Source organism: Hoplias malabaricus, chromosome 6, assembly GCF_029633855.1.
Source record: "Hoplias malabaricus isolate fHopMal1 chromosome 6, fHopMal1.hap1, whole genome shotgun sequence".
Lineage (NCBI taxonomy): Eukaryota > Metazoa > Chordata > Actinopteri > Characiformes > Erythrinidae > Hoplias > Hoplias malabaricus.
In genome coordinates, this window is record NC_089805.1 from 10,198,468 (window position 1) to 10,216,978 (window position 18,511).

Below are 18,511 nucleotides of genomic sequence, written 5' to 3' on the forward strand. Positions count from 1 at the left end.
CAAATTCAGGGTCGCGGCGGGTCCGGAGCCTACCCGGAATCACTGGGTGCAAGGCGTGAACATACCCTGGAGGGGGAGCCAGAACCAATCCAGTTCTTTCCTTTTTTGAACTTTTGAGTTGGAGGCAAGTCATGGGGGAGTAAATAGAGACCAGAGCATTGTCCACCGCTTAGAAACAAAGAACCACAATGCATTTTGGTCCACATGTAGTTGGAGATTGTGGTGTCCCCATAATCACACTTAAATTTACAATTCGGACGCTCAGATAAATACTGAAGATATACGCCGTAATGCCCTAAACTATTAAACGGAACCATTTAGGTCACAGCAATGCTCTGAATCCTATGGTTTCTAATTGTCACCTTGCAGAACTGTGTTTGCATCTTAATCACTGCTGTAAATGTAGAAATTCGGTGTACTTTTCCTCAACCGCCAATAGGCACTGACGTCATCTGACGCAAATGAAGGGGGCGTGGCTAGACAGCGGCGTTCACGCGGCGCTTTAATCTGTGCTCTTCACCCAGTGTGCGCGTGCACGCGCCGGTCACAGTTTATTTACCAACGGACTTTTACAGATGTGGAGCACTTCGCCATGTAGTCGTTTAAGGGTAATTTCGGGCGGATTTGTGCATTTAATTTAGTTTCTTTTCGACGTTGTAAAGTTTGCGGGAAGCCTTTAGTTGCCGGAGGCCTTCAGTTCTCGAAGAGCAACAAGTGTGAAGGGTAGAAGCGTCTAAAAACATTCTCTTTTTCGCCAGATATGACAGCTGATCAGGCGCAGTGTAACGTTAGACAACCGTTGGGTTTCGTCGGGCTTGTTGAAGATTAGCGAGATCTTCGCTGTGTTTTCAGTGTCCTTCTCTTGTTCTGAGGACAAACAGAAACAAACTTTGGGGAAAACCCACACACACACATCCACAGACACGTACTAAAAACTCAGCGATGGGACCCAAGCAGAGTAGCCCGGCGGCAAGCGGCCGAGTTCGGGCATATTCCGGCTCCGACCTCCCCTCCTCCGGCGGCGGCTCCGGTGGAGGCAGCTCAGCGGGGAGCGCTGCCGTGCTACGGTACTACAGCGGCGGCGCGGGGACTCACGCATCTCCGCAGCGGCGGCTTGGAGCCGACGGAAGGCCCACATCCCTCATCCAGTCCGCGGTTATACCGAGCGGCGGCGGGACGCCGAGACACGGAGAAACGGACCGAGAACCGCCTGGTCCCCGCCTTCTCATCGGCTCTTTACCTGTTCACCTGTCCCCGCACTTGCTCGGAGGTGAGTGAGGAAGAAGATTTGAAGAGCACATATCCTACAGTTTTTACACCTATATCTTACTTTTATATTTCAAGATTACAAACACCATTGGGGAAGAGTAAGAGAATAATAGAGCCCACAATTCCACGTCTAAACGAGCTTATATGGTACAAAGATCTTATAGTGTATTTTATGTTTTGGAGGTAAGTGGAAAAGGTCCAAGTATTATTTTATTCTCCTTTAATAGAGTTGTTTATTGGGAGAGAGAGTGAAAAAGAAACGTTTAGAAAAACCTATATCCTACACTTGACACATTTCCCTCAAGTTCTTATACCAGAGGTCATAGAGATAAGTATTAAATGTCCCCTGTCCACATTATTTTTGTATTTTACTGAACTCCCCACCCCCCTCCAGACCACCTGAAAAGGGAAATATTACCTAAAAACACTAAAATTTGTGCATTTTGTATGAAAAGGGAAACTCAACCAACTTTACAGGGAAACAAAGTATACAACAAAAATACCTAAATTTAGCTACTGTTCAAAACAGTCATTACAGCTACATGTCTTCAACGTTGTTGATAGTGGTCTGCTAGTGCTACAAAATAAGTTACTTTATTGACAAAAACTAATCAGTAAATTATGTCTCCAGCATCAAGCAGTGTATTCAAGACTATTTCCTGTTATAACTTTGTGTGAGGATGTTTTTACAGATGTCTGGTTCTTATCATTTCTGTTGTGAATAGAGCATTATATGCCCAAGTACTCTGAATGGCCCGTTCATCTTATCTATTTAGATATGCAGAGATTATGATGAATTGGTTGAATTCTCCTTTAAATTTCTTATCTTCTTATCCATATTTTCACAACACAACTCAGAGGAAAGAGAAAATCATGTGACCAAAAGGTGACTTCTGATGTTTAACATTACCATGCAAATTCCAAACATGGTTGTGAAAAATGACACCAAAATTACATGCAGTCTGAACTATTGAATGAGTATTGTCAGATCTTGGTTTGAGCTATAGGTTCACTCTGACAACATTAATTAATTTAAACCCATGCAGCATCTCTGGTATTTTTCCCTATCATGCTAAATGTAGTTGCTGGACATAAATAGGTTAATTAAGCCATAAACGTCACGTTGTTCTTCCGTGAGATTTGATTTCTGTTGGGACAAATCCACTGCTGATTATTAGCCAAGCAACCATGGAGACACTTATAAGAGCACAGAGTTATTAGCACGAATAGAATACAGACAGAGCATCATGATCATAATAGGGTTAGCTTCTTTCTACAGGAACACAGGGATTATAATGATTATAAAGATTAAGTGTTAGATAAAGAGTCAGCTCTGCTCAAAGGTCATCGAAGCACATGTAATAAGTGGCACAGGTTGATTACAGCTCAAGTTTTTGAGGCTATAAATTAATCAAACTCAAGGAAATATGCCCTTTTTATAAATATGCAGCTGGTATTAATGAAATTCATTTAAAACAATAAGTAGTCCCCCAGTGCGGGGGTTGTAGGAGGGCATAAATTGCTAGAATATACCTGGATTGAAAAAACAATGCATTAGAAGTCAGTTGTGTTCTGTTATAGTCCTTTAAAATATACCAAATGTTAGCTTAAATGTTAAAAAGGGATTTGTCTTAATCACATTTGAGTACAGTTTACTCATCTATATATGTTAATTGATTTTTCAACATCAATTTCCCGAAAAGTGTTAAGAACCACATGGCCGTTAAAATCAGAGATCTGTCTCCTATTTCCCATCATGATGAGGGGAACAGAGAATGTTGAACTCAGACTGTTGAGTAGCTGAAGTCTTGTATCAAGCAAGAATGGGCAACACTTTATTTTGCAAAACTGCAGCAATGAGTATCCTCAAATCCCAAACGCTAAATCGGTCTTTAAAAGGAATTGTGATCTAACACAGTGGTAAACCCACCTCTGTGTGTTGCAGGCATTAAATTCAATAATTCTTTATATTTACAAAATAAGGTCAAGTTGGACAGTGACAGCATTGGATATCGTTCTGTTTTTGTCAGTTAAATAAAAGTTTCTGTGTAAATAATGAAGCTAAATTCAGTTTGCCTGGTGGCATAACATCCGCCAGGGATGAGGCCTAAAAATAGCCATGTCATTTGGGCCTGTGGTGCATGTAAGTCGCCTTGTATTTGTTATTTAAATAGGTTTTGGGTGCAATAAAGTATGTCACCCACAATATTGAATACACTACAACACCTAATGACAATATTGCAACAGCATTACCAGCAGTACATCATTGCTTGTTTATATGCCTTATGTGATAATGTATAATAAACACACCTAACACTGTATCCATAAGTAGATAATTTTCATATGGACCATGAAATGTCTTTTTAGTCCAAAATATTGAACTCATGCATATTAATTTATCCTGGTATGTTGACACTGTGTTTAAATCAAACCTGTCACGTATGTTATCGTTTAGCCCCAGTGATCCTAACTGGCTAACTATCCCTGCTAGACAACAACTCTCATTTGTTTTGGTAACAGGGAGTCTGAGATCTTGTCCCATTGCTGTGTTATGGGCCCAAAGGAGTATTAACATATAGCCTTGACATACGGAAGTATGTCCTGTATCATTTGAGGCCACTACTTAAAGGATTATCCACTGTTTACTGCTGTTACTCTTTCTGAAAAGGCCACTCTAGCTGAGTTAGCTTTCATAAAATTCATACACTGACCTTCTTTGTTTATACGGTAACATATGACTCTGCATCTGCCTTTAATACCTATAACTGCTCACATGGCAACGTATTCAACAGAACCAGGAAATGACATGCTTTTGTTCGCTGTATATAGTGTACATTCCCCATGGGCTATTTGCAGCAGGGGAATTGCCTTAAAACCTTCACCCATAACAGATAAGAATGAGATAACCCATGGGTAACAGGGAGTCAGTCACATGATCCTGTGCACAGTGGTTGGGCTGTGTTTGGAGGCCTGATTTTCCATGTTAATAAAAAGTGGAACACACGCGGGAACACACAGGGGAAGAGGGGAAAGTCCGAATAGATGCTTCCTGTCAGCCATGTGCTTTGCAGAAATGAATCATTTTTTAGCTGCTTGTTAATTTTTGTTTGTTTCTTGGTCAGAACTTAAAGTTCAGGGGTTGACACAAGTTCCCATGGATGAACATCTTGATTAAATCATTTCAGAAAGGATTTGTTGTTGATCAGATACAGCATACGACTTATTTTTTCAGTAGGTGAACGATTACAAAAGTAAAGGGTGTATTTTGTCACACTGCAGGAATGTTGGTTAATGATGATGCTTGAGTGGTGATGTTTTTTGGCTTGGTACGTTTCTGATCAAAGGTCCCAGTTCAAGTTGTCAGATTTATTTCTGTTTTGGATCCCATGCCATATCAGATACCAGATTTTTCGATACCAAGATACTTGTATAGAACATGTTTCAATACAGATACATTGACTTCAGTAGCATTTCCTGGACTAATATTTTTTGTCTTTCAAATACAAATATATCACTTATGAGCAACCTATTTTAAAACAAATGCAAATGCCATAGCATTTAACAAGTTGTCACAATGTGTTGCAGTGAAAAATATTTGTAATATTGTCCAAAAGGTAGCCTAATCCTGAAACAGACTCAGGGACATAGAATTATCCTGTTCCTAAATACAGAATCTACTGGCATTGTGTTAATAGTCCTTACCTTGCGTACCTCATATTCAGATTCTTACCATTGCCAGAGAAGAAGAATAAGGAAGCTCAAGCCCAAGCTTGTGGCATTTTCATGCATGTGACTGTGGTCAAGTGTTGCTCTCCAGGGCAAAGTTCATAAGAAACTTGTTTGAAGTATAAGTGTTCTGAGAAAGCAGGATAACTCCAGGATAGTTTTAGCGTTTATGGGTTTGTTGGTTGGTGGGTGAGGGTGTCTATCGGCGAACACTCTCCCTATCATAGTTTGGCCTTGGCACTTTAGGAGCAGCTGTTATGTTTTGCTTGTGGTCTGTTGCATAACCACAGTGTCAGTTAGCAGCTCAGAGGTTTGCCCCCTGAATATTGTGCCTTGACAGTGTCAGATAGGGAAATATAGAAGGACACTGTGTGGGCTCAGTCATGGGAGAGAGCAGCCCATAGCCGACTTAAATATTGAAAAAGGCTGCCTCTGTTGTTCTTCCAAAACAGACATTTAATGCACGTTATTCATTTTTTATGTTCTGAAAACAGCAGAAAACCTATATATTTAATAATCTCTATATATTTAACCTCTGTTGTTGCTGCTCTGGGCTCAGCACTGCAGAAACTGCACAATCTTTTGGAGTTGTGAATTTCTTAACAGCACTGTGAAAGGGAACTACACTTTGCAATTGTATAAAGGAGCCCAGAAGAAAAAAAATCCACATCTTACCTAGTGTTCCTTTAAAGGATTTTTGATGATTTACCAGGTATGTAAGGGCCAGAAGATTTTTAACTCCAGTTTTGGAAGCTCCCATGTTATGCTTTCTTTATGCATACCACAATGTACAATTGATAGAGAATAAATGCATGATTATTTGAATAGTATGTAATGAATGTCAGTCACAAGATCTTACCCACTGTAGTCCAACAAACAGAAATAGAGTTGTACTGCGCATGTTTTCCAAATTGACCTGGTATTAAATGTGTATTAAATAAATGTCGCAGCAGTGACACACATACAGTCAACTATCTTAACAAATTTGGTGCCTGCACTTCTTGCTTTGTTAGTGTAATCGGCCTTGAGGAGTTAATCCCTGTGTATGTCACAGCGAGCTGAACTTTCACGTATGCTTGACTGACCTGAATTTACTCCCCTTGTTAATCTTTGGTCACTGCAAGCTGGCAGCGATAAACCACAGGTGTTGATGGCTCTGAGATCTGTCGTCAATGGCTCTTATTTATCAGAGCTTTCAAAAAGATGATCTCGGATCAGTTTACACATCCCGATGAATCCAAATGGATTAAAGTATGTACGGGTCAAAGATAATGTTATGAACACCTCTGTGTTTCTGAACTCACAGTCCATCCTTTCAGCTCCACTGACCACACAGTAGTTATACTGCATACTTTTTCCCCATTTCACCCTGTCCTTCAATGGTCAGGACTCCCACAGGACATGTATGATTTGGGTGGTGGATCATTCTCAGCAATGCAATGACACTGAAGTTTTGGTGGAGTGTGTTGGAGTATGTATGGATTAGACCCAGCAGTGCAGCTGGAGTGTATAAACACTGTGCACTCTCACCGTCCCCTCTGTTTGACACAACTACCTCGTTGGTCCACCTTGTAGATGTAAATTCAGAGCCAGTAGCTCATCTGTGGGTGGTCCTCTAGTTCTTCATTAGTGGACACTGTCTGGTGTTTTTGGTTGATGGACTGTTCTCGGTTGAGCAGTGAAGCTCTGGGTACCTCAAGCAGCACTGCTGTGTCTGATCCGTTTGTGCAAGCACAACACAAAACACTGAGAATGATACAGTAGGCAAATCATAAAAGCTGATGGGGTCCTGACCATTCAATAACAGGGTGAAATGGGGCTAACAAAGTATACATTACAACAGAACTACAAATTGGTCCTGTATGGTCATTGGAGTCAAGAGAGTGGACATGGGCTGTAGAAACAAGGTGGTGCTCTTAATGTTGTTATGGTTGATCGGTGTAGATGTACATAAGTCCTCAATGAATATGGGTCATGACCTCCCTTTGTCAGCTCCTACCCTATTTCTCTGCTACTGTCCTGGATGATTAACTACTAATAGATACCACTTGTTAAAAACTAAAAATAAGCTGTTATCAATGGCTCCGAAACACTGTCATACTTCTCAGCAATTACCTATTTTCAATTACATTGCCCTATCTTACAGGTTGCTAACTATTGAGAGATGATCTAGGTATTAGACAGAAGTAAATAATCTAATGTTTTGTTTCTTGATTAAAAAATGCTATACTTGTTAAGGAAACTGAAAAGCTTCCTGTAATCCCATCCAAAATTTGCATCTAAAATATTATCTTGATGTTGTCTTTTGGGCTATTCTTTCATTTTTGCACCTTGGAGCATCTTGTTGGATTCAATTCTGCTTCTTTGGCCAGTGGCTTTGCTCTGACCTCAGCTTTGAGCTCGGTCCTAGTGAACAGTGTAGGTAGTGCCAGTAAATCCTGGCAAGCCCTTGCCACTGCCTGTGTCTGAGTATCTTTCATCCTGTAAAGCAGATTGTCTGCAATAGAAATACAAACAAAAATATTACCCACCCTGCATTTGGTCTCCTGTTTGTCTGTCTGTTTGCATTTTCTCATGCTCTTGTTTATGCTTTTTAAAGATGTATTTGAAGAGGAAGTGCAGCAAAAATCATTGCCACAAGAAAACAAGAGCTGGTATTTGACCAAGAACTTTTTTTTTACTGAGGTCATGTGGAGATTTATTTATTTAAAAAAAAAAGGTTGGTGGCAAGACATTAAATAAAAGTGAAATGTTGATTTTTTTTTTTGTAAAGACTGCAACAGCTCATTAATCTGTGCAGTGTTTTTACTATGGTTCACAAGTAATATTTATCATTGCTGTCCAATTAAAAACACGTTTCTCCATTTTTGTCTACATCTTTTGAACAATTTCATAATGAATGAACCAGTAGAAATGTTCTAAAACGACTTATTATACTTTTTTTTTTTTTTTATTGCACAGTGAAGTTATGCAATTGCCATGTGGAATTTACAGCTTACACTTAGTACATGGTCCACACTGTATCCTTAATTTACCTTGCCAGTTAGTCATCTTGAACCATAGCTCTACCATCCACAAAGAAAGATGGTGGAAAGTGTAGAATATAGAAAGCATAATAATACAAAACTAGAATATGGAAACACGGGAATCGGCATAAATTGCACATATCCCAAGACTATAATTACTGTGTACAAATGTTGTAGTATATCATCACAAATCCTAGTAATCTGAATAGTTTGAGTGCAGTGAATCATTTCTGGAAAAAGAATGTGACGACATCATTTGCTCTGTGAGACTGACAACCTGAAGATAGACATGTGACTCGAGAGGGGATTTCTGCAGGATGGCAGGTTCGTTAGGTGCTCAGTGAGTTAGAAAGACTCGAGCTCTTCAAGGTCAAAGCTCTTCCTAAAGTCCCTCTGGGACTCTCCGATGACCTGAGTAGTAATGACGGTGACGATAATGAACTTTGCTTCATAATCTCTCTCCTCAATGTAGCAGCAGCCAGGGTGAGAATGCTCAAGCATCCTGATTAGGAAATCACTAAACAACAAAAGCACTAAACCTTTTAATATTGCTTTTGAACTGAGCCTGTATATCCAGTGTTACCATGGACAGTGGGTTGCCAGTGTATGAGGGGAGTGCTCAAAGGAAACGTGTGACAACAGTGACATACATGGTGCTTAACTTGATATGTCTGACTGAATGCCTAACTGGGAACTAAGCCTGGGAATATGTTTTTGTACATCTCTAGTTCTGAGCAGAGGCAGTGCCTGTCACTCTGCAAACTTTACAAAGGGACTGCCAGAATACGGTTGTGTCCCTCATAAAAAAAAAAAAATCTAAGTGAGTGGTCTGTGATTAAATGCAGAAATACAACGCAAGGTTCATATCAATGAGAAAGCCAAAAACAATGTGACTGATGAAAGTCAAGATAAACGACCAAACTAGTAAAATCCAATAGTCAAAAGTCAGAGCTTGGGTCAGAACACAAACAAGCTGACAATTTGTTGAATAAGAAATGCTAGAACCTGTGGTGATCTCAGCAAAGTGACATGTATTCACAGTGCTAGTAAGGCACTTTATTATATGTAAGGTCACGTACAAGTGAAGTCTCAGATGACTAGCTCTGCCTAGCCATCATGACATGGACACCTTACCGTACATGTACAGTCCAGTGAGATCACTGAAAGGGACCTTGTGTGTAAGGACACAAGTTTGCAGATTTGGTTCCATTCCTGCAGTGAGAATAAACTGATTGTATATTATTCATCCTATTAAAAAACCTGAATGTAATATATTATACTGTTTTACTTACCAGGGAGTTTCTACTTGCATTTTTCCATGAGAGCATTAATGAAATAAAGTGTTGATTACTGTTACTCTGAATCACAAAAGCAGTTATAGCTCATTCAGTCGGTATTAAATGAAGCTCTATTACTTGACAAACGCAGTCTCCCTGCTCCATAGCTCAGTGAAGGTGGCCTTAAGGTGGGGTCTAGCCCACTTGAAGTATTGGGCTTTCTTTGAAGATTATACAAGCTACAAGTGACAAGCTAAGCTTAAGGAATGTCTACGACACATAGTGTATGTGAAATATTGAATTTTTATTTGATCTGATACAAACGTGCATCAAGATCTAAACCTTCATGCATTTTGAATTTGTTTTCCAGCTGGATTCCACTGTCCTGTGTGTTCAAAGTTTGTTGCGTCAGATGAAATGGATCTCCACCTCGTCATGTGTCTCACCAAACCCAGGCTGACCTATAATGGTGAGAATGCTGTTGGATTGTTGTTTGCGCTTGGCTAAAGTACTGCATGATACACTTGCACAGTCACCTGTAAACGTTCTTCTGTAGCCTACATACCCCATTCAGTCAGTAATTATTAACATAACCCGTCACTCCTCTCTTTAACTCCTTGCAGGTGTGTTTGGGTCAGCCTTTGCCTTTCAGTAGGTCCAGGCAATTGTGCTATCAGTTGTTCTGCTCACAGGGATATTCCAATTGATTTTTTTTTTCAGAATTTATGCATAAATAATCTGTTAACATGTAAACAAATGAGTTCAGATTGGTTTGAGGAGAAATGTTCCATTCTTGAGTATTTTGGATTCGGAACTGTTTACAGTGATGGTGCTAGGAGCCTGAGGCCAAAGATTACATAATAAAAGTCAATAAAAATCTACTTCACAGTAAATTATTTTAATTTTATGGGTATAAGTGCTGAGACATTATTTAATCATAGTTTTAATCATGTGGTTGATATTTTTAAAAATGTTTTTATACCTTCTCTGCTCCATTATAAATCATTACATTTTTTAAATTTATTCATAAATAGTCTGTAAGTGCTTATTCAGTTCAGGGTCGCAAACTCCCCTTTAATTTACTTGTGTACTTGGCATTTTTGCTGAACAATACAAATTATTTACTAGTCAGATAAAAAAAAAAATAATAATAATAATAAAAAAGAATAAAATGTGTCAGTGAAGTTATGAATTTTAAAACCCTTTTAGATTCTAGATTTTAGATTTCTTAAAAGAAACAGAGCTCTAGGTGATGTAGTGTTTTCAGGGAACACTGCAGCAGACTTGGTTTCCATGAATTGGTGAGTCTGAATGAGTGGCCTGGCAAGGGGAAGGGTGGTAGACTGGGTAAACAACAGTGTGGGTGGTGACACTCATGCTGTGAAGGACAGTGCTTGATGACACAGCAGAACAGTTCAGGGCTCACAGCCAGCCTCTGTTTTGAGGACTTGAGATCACCTAGTTATATGACTTTCCACATGTAAGAGCGATAGTTCTGAGGCTTACTGCCAGTCAAAAAGTATTACTCATGTGCTTATAGGTCATAATTTATTTACTTATTTTTGAAGTATTGTTTCTGAGGTGTTTATCCACTCTGTTCACTTATACTCACTTCAGGCCCCCTAGTGGCCATTCAGCTGGTTTCAATATGTACAAAGAGCCTACACAATTATAATCTACACTAATAACGTTGTCTCTCATATTTATAAGGGAAAACTACACTGCTGATACTCTGTGAAATGGTAAGACTGTTTTGAGCTGCTAGTGAAGAATGTGTGATAACAGGGATGGTGCTGATTATTCAAATTAACCCACTGGTTTATTCAACGTATTGATTTAAGTTTAATAAAACTTGTTCATTTGCTTGTAACATTTAACCTATGCTTTTTATGTTGAATATATTTTTTTTACACAGTGGAGCCCCAAAAGCTTTCTTTGTTTAATGTTTAAAGGGAAAAAGAAACCCCCCACAGTATTTTAACTGAAAGAGAACTAAATTGGGCATGAAGTTTACATAAGGAACTGTGCCATTTGGCACCATCTGTCATTTGTTGAGTTGGCGTCCTATAAGGGGACAGGATAAACACCTCAAAAACCGCATCTATACATGAGCAGCATATGACAAACAGGCTTGGGAGCAATTTCTGTTCACTGCCAGTTTGGTCATTTGCAAGTGCACCATTATCTGGCTTGATTTGCATTAATCTTCTGGTTATAAACTTGTCAAACTGTAATATTGTGATAATGCCACGCAGTAACCCTTCTCCCTTACTGACTTTAGAGGACGTTTTGACAAAGGACTCTGGGGAGTGTGCAGTATGTTTGGAGGACCTGCTGCAGGGGGACACAATTGCCAGACTGCCTTGCCTCTGCATCTACCACAAAGGGTAAAAAAAAAAAAACAAAACAAAACAAATATCCCTACAGTACAGACATAGTCCAGTGCTGCACAGCTCTGATTACTAATCCTTCGTTCTTTTCCCCAGGTGTATTGATGAATGGTTTGAGGTGAACAGGTCTTGCCCGGAGCACCCCACAGATTAAACCACTGCTGTTATTGCACGGGTATTGTACAACTCCCACTCATTTTCCAATTTTGTTATATAACATGATTATTCAGATTTAGCATTGATCACACCCCACTCATAATGATTATGTTTACAAAATGTATTAAAAAATTAAATATAACTTACATCATATCATGTTACATTCTGCCTGTCATAAACTGACATAAACCTACATTAACACGTTCATTCATTCATTCATTCATTATCTGTAACCGCTTATCCAGTTCAGGGTCATGGTGGGTCCAGAGCCTACCTGGAATCATTGGGCGCAAGGCAGGAATACACCCTGGAGGGGGCGCCAGTCCTTCACAGGGCAACACACACACACATTCACTCACACACTCACACCTACGGACACTTTTGAGTCGCCAATCCGCCTTCCAACATGTGTTTTTGGACTGTGGGAGGAAACTGCAGCACCCGGAGGAAACCCACGCGGACAGGGGGAGAACACACCAACTCCTCACAGACAGTCACCCGGAGCGTGAATCGAACCCACAACCTCCAGGCCCCTGGAGCTGACATTAACACGTTATAAAGTTTTATTCCACAACCTGGACACTAATATGTCCAGGTTGATATAATCTTTGCATCATCACCTGACCGTACACTTTGGGGCTGGACTTTTTACCTGAAAAGCTGCACAATTTACATTAATGTTTCTGTTACAAGAATCCATTTTGATATTTATGGCCTGACCCAAAGAACTAGTCATAGTAGCAGAGTTTCACCACTGTTTGTAGGTCTGTGCTTATTGTACAAACAGTATGACACCATGTGTCTGTTGTGTTCATGTTCCCTAGTGTCTTCACTGAGGATTAGATTCAAAGGAGACATGCAGAAATTGGACTGTGTAAGCTGGGATCCAGGACTTCACTGGTTTGTAAGGCTCACCTGTTGCCACCTAAGGCCTGTGCCAAAAGACACTTAAAAGCAAAGCCTCAGGGATCCTGAACATGTGTAACGTGCCCTGTGGTCCTTCTACGTTTAAACACACCAAAGGACAAACCGCCCACCAGCCTGTGAAGACCTTCTGGGAGTCAGGTTTCAGTTGTAGCCTTCAAAAATTTTTTTGCACTGGACAAATATATGTTCCCTTCTGGAGTTATCTGATGCTGTGAGTGAAGCAGGACGTTTCAGTCGTTGAGCCCATGACTGACTTTGAAGAAGGATGATACTGATAAGGCCATTTTTGGGATAAGCTTGAGAACATATATTTTGTAAATACAGATCATGAGTAGCCATTTAATTAATTTTCCTCTTTCCTCTCCTCACCATTTCATAGAAATGATCCATTGTCATTTTTGTCTAGTGTAGAAATCACATAGCTGGGTGCTAAAAGAAACTTAAGTGCCGTTTGTCAAAATGTGCTGCTACGTTTATCACAAACAATAGTCACGATTTATAAATTTTACTAAAGCATTTCTTTTGTCTTTTGTATGTGTTTAGCGTTGTTTCAGAGCCGATACAAATTTCAAACATCACCGTTTGTTGTTGCTAGTGTTTTTGACACATCTAGTATGTCCTCAAGTCGTAAAATCGTAATTTCAACAGCCACAGTTTTGATTGTAATATAGGAATGACATAGCCTTACGTAAAGCTGAGTACTGTAGTTCGTCTTCATCACAAAATATTACTCAATTTCGCTTAACTATGGAATTGTACTGTATTTGTCTCTGAAGAAATACACCTTTTGAAAATGTTACCTTATGATTTTAATAGTACTACCGGACAGATGTGTTGCACAGATGTACGATAGACCTTTTGTGAGAAAAATCCAACTTGTAACTTTTATAATTAAAAAAAAAACAAAAAACAAATACATAGAATAATTTAATTTAGATATTTTTTGTTAATTTCTTTGCCATTTGTTTATGGAATGCCTCCATGTAACTGTATAAAAATGATCACATTAAAAATGATACTTAACTAATGTTCAGCTTTGAAATTGTAACATCAAAATCAGATAAAGGAACAGGAAACCTCTCAGCGACACCAATCAACCAAAGAATTACGATTCACTGCCACCAGTGGTTTGGCTGGAGTCTTTATTTTAATGATGTACATTTTCCCACGTGATCATTTAGGATATTTAATCTCATCTAATATGGAAGGTCCAGTGTAGTTGTTAGTCTCCACTGCCTGCAGCATCTCTATGTAGTCCTGAGGTAATCCGTTCTGTTGGGCTCCTAGACATACAACCTGTAGTTGTAAAAGAGACGGAGAGACTTGGACACAACTTTCAAGTTATTTTAAAGGACATTTCAACTCTTATTTGTGAAGTCCTGCCTAATTCAAGAATCATATTTGTCCAGTGTGGTGACAGGAACTAAGTGATAGGGTTGTAATTGTTCTTTGTTCAGATTTATCTGCAGGGTGTTGCACGGTAAATGGTTGTTATAAAAAAAAATTAGATCAACAACTGTGAAATATTAAACATGATTTAATCATCATTGCACAACCGTACAAGGTAAGGGCAATGAACATGAACACACACACACACACAAAACTGGGAGCAGTTAGGGTGTAGGTACGTTGCTTGAGGGAATGGATGTTGGGTGCTGTTCCTTCTGTCCTAGCCCTGTTTGTTGTTGTCTTTTTTTTTTTTTCGTCCTGGTGATCAAACCAGCAAACTTTTGCTCCCAGGCCTGCATCTCTAGACTTTATGCTTATTTTAGCATTACCAGTGTTACATATACATCAACAGACGCCACATTCACTGTTTATATGGGATGACAAGGTGTAACAAGGCTGTATATATTGTGACTCCTAGCTCTGTATAGAAGTCACACTCAGCAGTTTCTACAATTAATAATTTTATTTAAAACCACTCTGACGACCGTCAACTGCATCATAGAGTATTTATCAAAATGGGTAGTTTCCCTTTAATTCATGACACATTAGTTTGCACTGTTCTAAAATCCTTGACGTGTAAAATATCTTAACAACCCATTCAAATCGTAACTATCACCTTACAAATCTTTTACACGTAGAACACTTTCAAGGAAAACCTCCTAAACCCATCAAAGCCGAAGCAGGGAACATTATCCAGTGGTTTCATAATGTGCAAGAGGCTGTTTGAACAATTACAAAAATGCTAAACCCAACGGCTGCACAGTTTACTCTTTAACAGACATGCTCTTGTGTAGTCGATCATTAATGGACAAGAAACATTACATTAATTATAAACTTTTTTACTGAAAACCTCACCTGTCTCTCCAATACAGTGCATAGAAAGGTTTGTAGGAACCTCCTCTAACAAATAAAGGTGCACCATTTGCTGACAAGTGTTTAACTGCACACAAAGCTTGAAAAAATTGCAATAAAGAGGCTTTGCCAATAGACTAGATCCACACAGTGGAATTATTTATTTTATTTATTTATTTGATTTTTCTGGGGATCTCTCCTGTAATGTGGAGATTATGGACATGAATGGCTTCTGGAGAATGAAAATGTGTGTGTTTTGTGGAGGATTAAGGTTACTGACATTTGATATTTGTCTGGAAATTGTTAAGTTAATCTGTACTGAGAGTAAACTATACCTCTTTGTACTGTGGAGAAGGAAGGCGTGGTCTAAACTTGTTCATCTTGTACGTCCTGCAGGGAATTGGTCCAGTTTCTGTCTCCACTTTCACTTCCAGTGGACTGTAAACACCTTTGTCCACCTCCTCCTGTCTGTGGATGAAAATAATATTCTTAAGGAAGCAAACAAGCAAATCATTTAGGAGATTTTCATATATTTTACTAGGATGTGTTTGTATCCTGAGTTCTGCTTAAAAGGCTTTGTGCCTCTAAAGAACCAAAACCAGTTATAATTCATTTTAAATGTCCATTTTTCAAATATTCTTTATATTTTAAAATTAAACATGCTGTTATTTATAATCTGACTTTAGAATGACTTTGTTAGGGTGACCAGACGTCCTCTTTTACCCGGACATGTCCTCTTTTTTACACTTAAAAAAACGTCCGGGCGGAATCTCACAAACGTCGGGGATTTTGTTTTTCTAGAGCTTACATAGAACTTCGAGAAGCGTTTCGTTCACAAACTAGTCCCGCCCTCCCCCTTCCGATCGGTTCGCTCGAGGGAGAATGGGGCGTGGTGAAGTAGCCTAAAATCTTCGGATTGGACGGTCTGACTGTAGAGCTACCGTTATTGGTCGATAACCTTCTCTGTAAACATTTAATTGGTCAGTGCACGTCAGTAGTCCTTGTTTACGTCAGAGGCAAAGATCATGTACCTACCCTCATCTCGAGCAGCTATGCCGAAACGTAAATGTAAGTTCTCGGATGAATTAAAAAAGAAATTCCCATGTTTTGAGTAGCTAAAAAAGGTGTAAAGGACCTAAAAGCACACACATGTTCAGCTAAGCATACAACGGCAACGAGGGGCGAGAGCTCATCACCCCTCCCCCAGCTTTGCATACTTTTATTGTGTAATTTAAGCTGAAACACTTAATATAATTTCAGTAATGAAGTAGCTAGGCAATTTTTGTGGGTATATACATATGTGCCACAAAACCCATATGATTACCCTGGGTTTAGTTTGTCTTATATAAACTTTGAAGAACATCTGTACTTTTGAACAGATACATCAAACTTTTATTTAAAAAGGCAAATGGTAGTTTTCCATGACATGGACCCTGTAATAATTTTGCTCACGAAGGCCTGTAAGTCTTTGAATCCTTGAATGAACCATGGTAAAAGGTTCTCCTGTTCTTAAACCTACTTATCTAAACTGGTGAGGTTCTCTTGTCCAATTTTCCAGACGACTCCCCACACGTCTTCATCTGGACATTCCTCAATCGTGGCCACTCCTCCATTCCACCTGCAATCCACATAATCTCCCCACAGACCAAACTTCAGGCCATAACCCTGGGAGGACAAATGGTCAGTGGTCAACAATTAAAAGATTTGTTAAAACTGAGGTTTAATGACTTATTTAAATGGACACTGGTGAAAATCAGTAAATATTTTAATGGTGATAATGCCCTTTTGATATGCTCTAACTTAAGTCAATGTATAGTAACTTATAGAAATAAATGTAAACATTATCAAAACTAAAATCTTAAAATAAGTCATACTAGTGGTTTTTCACTAACCATTTAGGGCATATATATGGGTTGGAAATAAATAAAGGGGGTTTCACTTATTAAATTACACTCTTAAATACCACTTCTTGCCTTTACTTCAAGTTCACTTGACATCGTTATTATTTTGAGGGACTTTTATGTTGCGTCGTTTACATAACATAAAAGTCCCCGAATTAGCCATATCATGTACCAATGTTATTATTATATTACCATTATGTACATATCATTACCATATCCAGTCAGGAAGAATTGACCACGTTCCATCATAACCGTGCAACAATAAAATAATAATAATTCGTTTTTGTAGAAAATTTTAAATACAGTACAAAGTGCACTGCAGATTAAATATTACAAAAAATTAAAATTAAAACAAAGATCTAGTCGAATAAAGCATTAAAACATTGGTTTTGTTAATGTACCATAACCACACAGAGATACTCCAGTGAATACAGAATACATTTAATTCGTTATATCTGGCGGCACAGTTTCAGTAATAAACCTCTAATAACTCTTCACCTTCAGGCGGCCGATACAGTGGAAAACCGCTGAGGGATTTTTCAACTGCAGCCTCTCCTTCAGTAAATTGCTCCCAAAAGCAAAATACAGGAAATATCCACCGCTTGCCATTATTACTGTTATATCGGAGCAGACTCTTTCATCCAGGCCTTTAGCAACATGGACTTTTAAAAATTTAAATAAAACGATGATCACTTTGGTAATGTGAAATGAGATAAAGGCGCAGACCGCAGTGTCCTGGTACACATTTAGCGGCTTTATTACATTTTAAAGTGGGAAATTCACCGCTAACGAGGCAGAAAAACCCTGCACTGCATCCATGGCGGTCATTCCGCTGTTTACCTGGGTATAGCTACTTTCCTATGGTGGTGTGGTCAAAATAAAAGTCCTCGAAATTCATGACTATTCTTTAATTGAATATATACATGGAATGCAAAAGAAATGCTTGTAAATAAAGTTATATAAGATTTCCTATATGAAAAATCCCTTATTAAAATTAACATATCAAATATTCTCCCAAATTTAAATAATGCCCAATCTTATGTACACTGGATATACTCCAGCCAACCATAACTTGAGTCTTACTGCTCATTTTATCAGCTCCACTCAACAGAGATTTATATTTAACTGGGGTTAAGCTGCTGTTCTGCATACTTTGATAGCCCCTTTTCACCCTTCGTGAAGTCATAACCACCACAGAACAAGTCTTATTTTGGTGGTGGTTATTCTCAGCATAGGTGTGTTGCACTTAGGGAACGCCTTACACAATGGGTTTATACCCCTCTATCCCATACTTGCCATTGTGCATAGTGAACATGGGCTTGTGTTCAACAGCTCCAAATAATCCAATTGAATTTGCAGTGCTGTTCTATGAAAATTTTCAAATTGTGTTTTCAAGCAATGAGTGAGTTGAACTCTTCTGACGTCTGAGCAATTTCAAACATCACGTCCGTTTACACTTCAAAAGATCAATAGCTGCATAAAAGGAGGCATTTCAAACTATTTAGACTTTAGAATTTAAAAGACAATATTAAAATTCC

The 18,511-nt window shown here is 38.9% G+C and overlaps 2 protein-coding genes across 2 annotated transcripts; one reads left to right on the top strand and one right to left on the bottom strand.

The window, feature by feature from the left end:
- Positions 1-486: 486 nt before the first annotated feature.
- Positions 487-13,761, top strand: znrf2a (zinc and ring finger 2a). Its single transcript, XM_066674345.1, has 5 exons — positions 487-1,270; positions 9,669-9,767; positions 11,580-11,685; positions 11,785-11,863; positions 12,669-13,761. The coding sequence occupies exons 1-4, from the start codon at positions 943-945 to the stop codon at positions 11,840-11,842; spliced, it is 591 nt and encodes a 196-aa protein (XP_066530442.1). The 5' UTR covers positions 487-942; the 3' UTR covers positions 11,843-11,863; positions 12,669-13,761.
- Positions 13,762-13,791: 30 nt separating this feature from the next.
- Positions 13,792-18,483, bottom strand: ggcta (gamma-glutamylcyclotransferase a). Its single transcript, XM_066674346.1, has 4 exons — positions 17,472-18,483; positions 16,592-16,737; positions 15,408-15,540; positions 13,792-14,067 (listed from the first exon to the last, which is right to left on the bottom strand). The coding sequence occupies exons 1-4, from the start codon at positions 17,580-17,582 to the stop codon at positions 13,945-13,947; spliced, it is 513 nt and encodes a 170-aa protein (XP_066530443.1). The 5' UTR covers positions 17,583-18,483; the 3' UTR covers positions 13,792-13,944.
- Between the last annotated feature and the right edge of the window lie 28 nt (positions 18,484-18,511).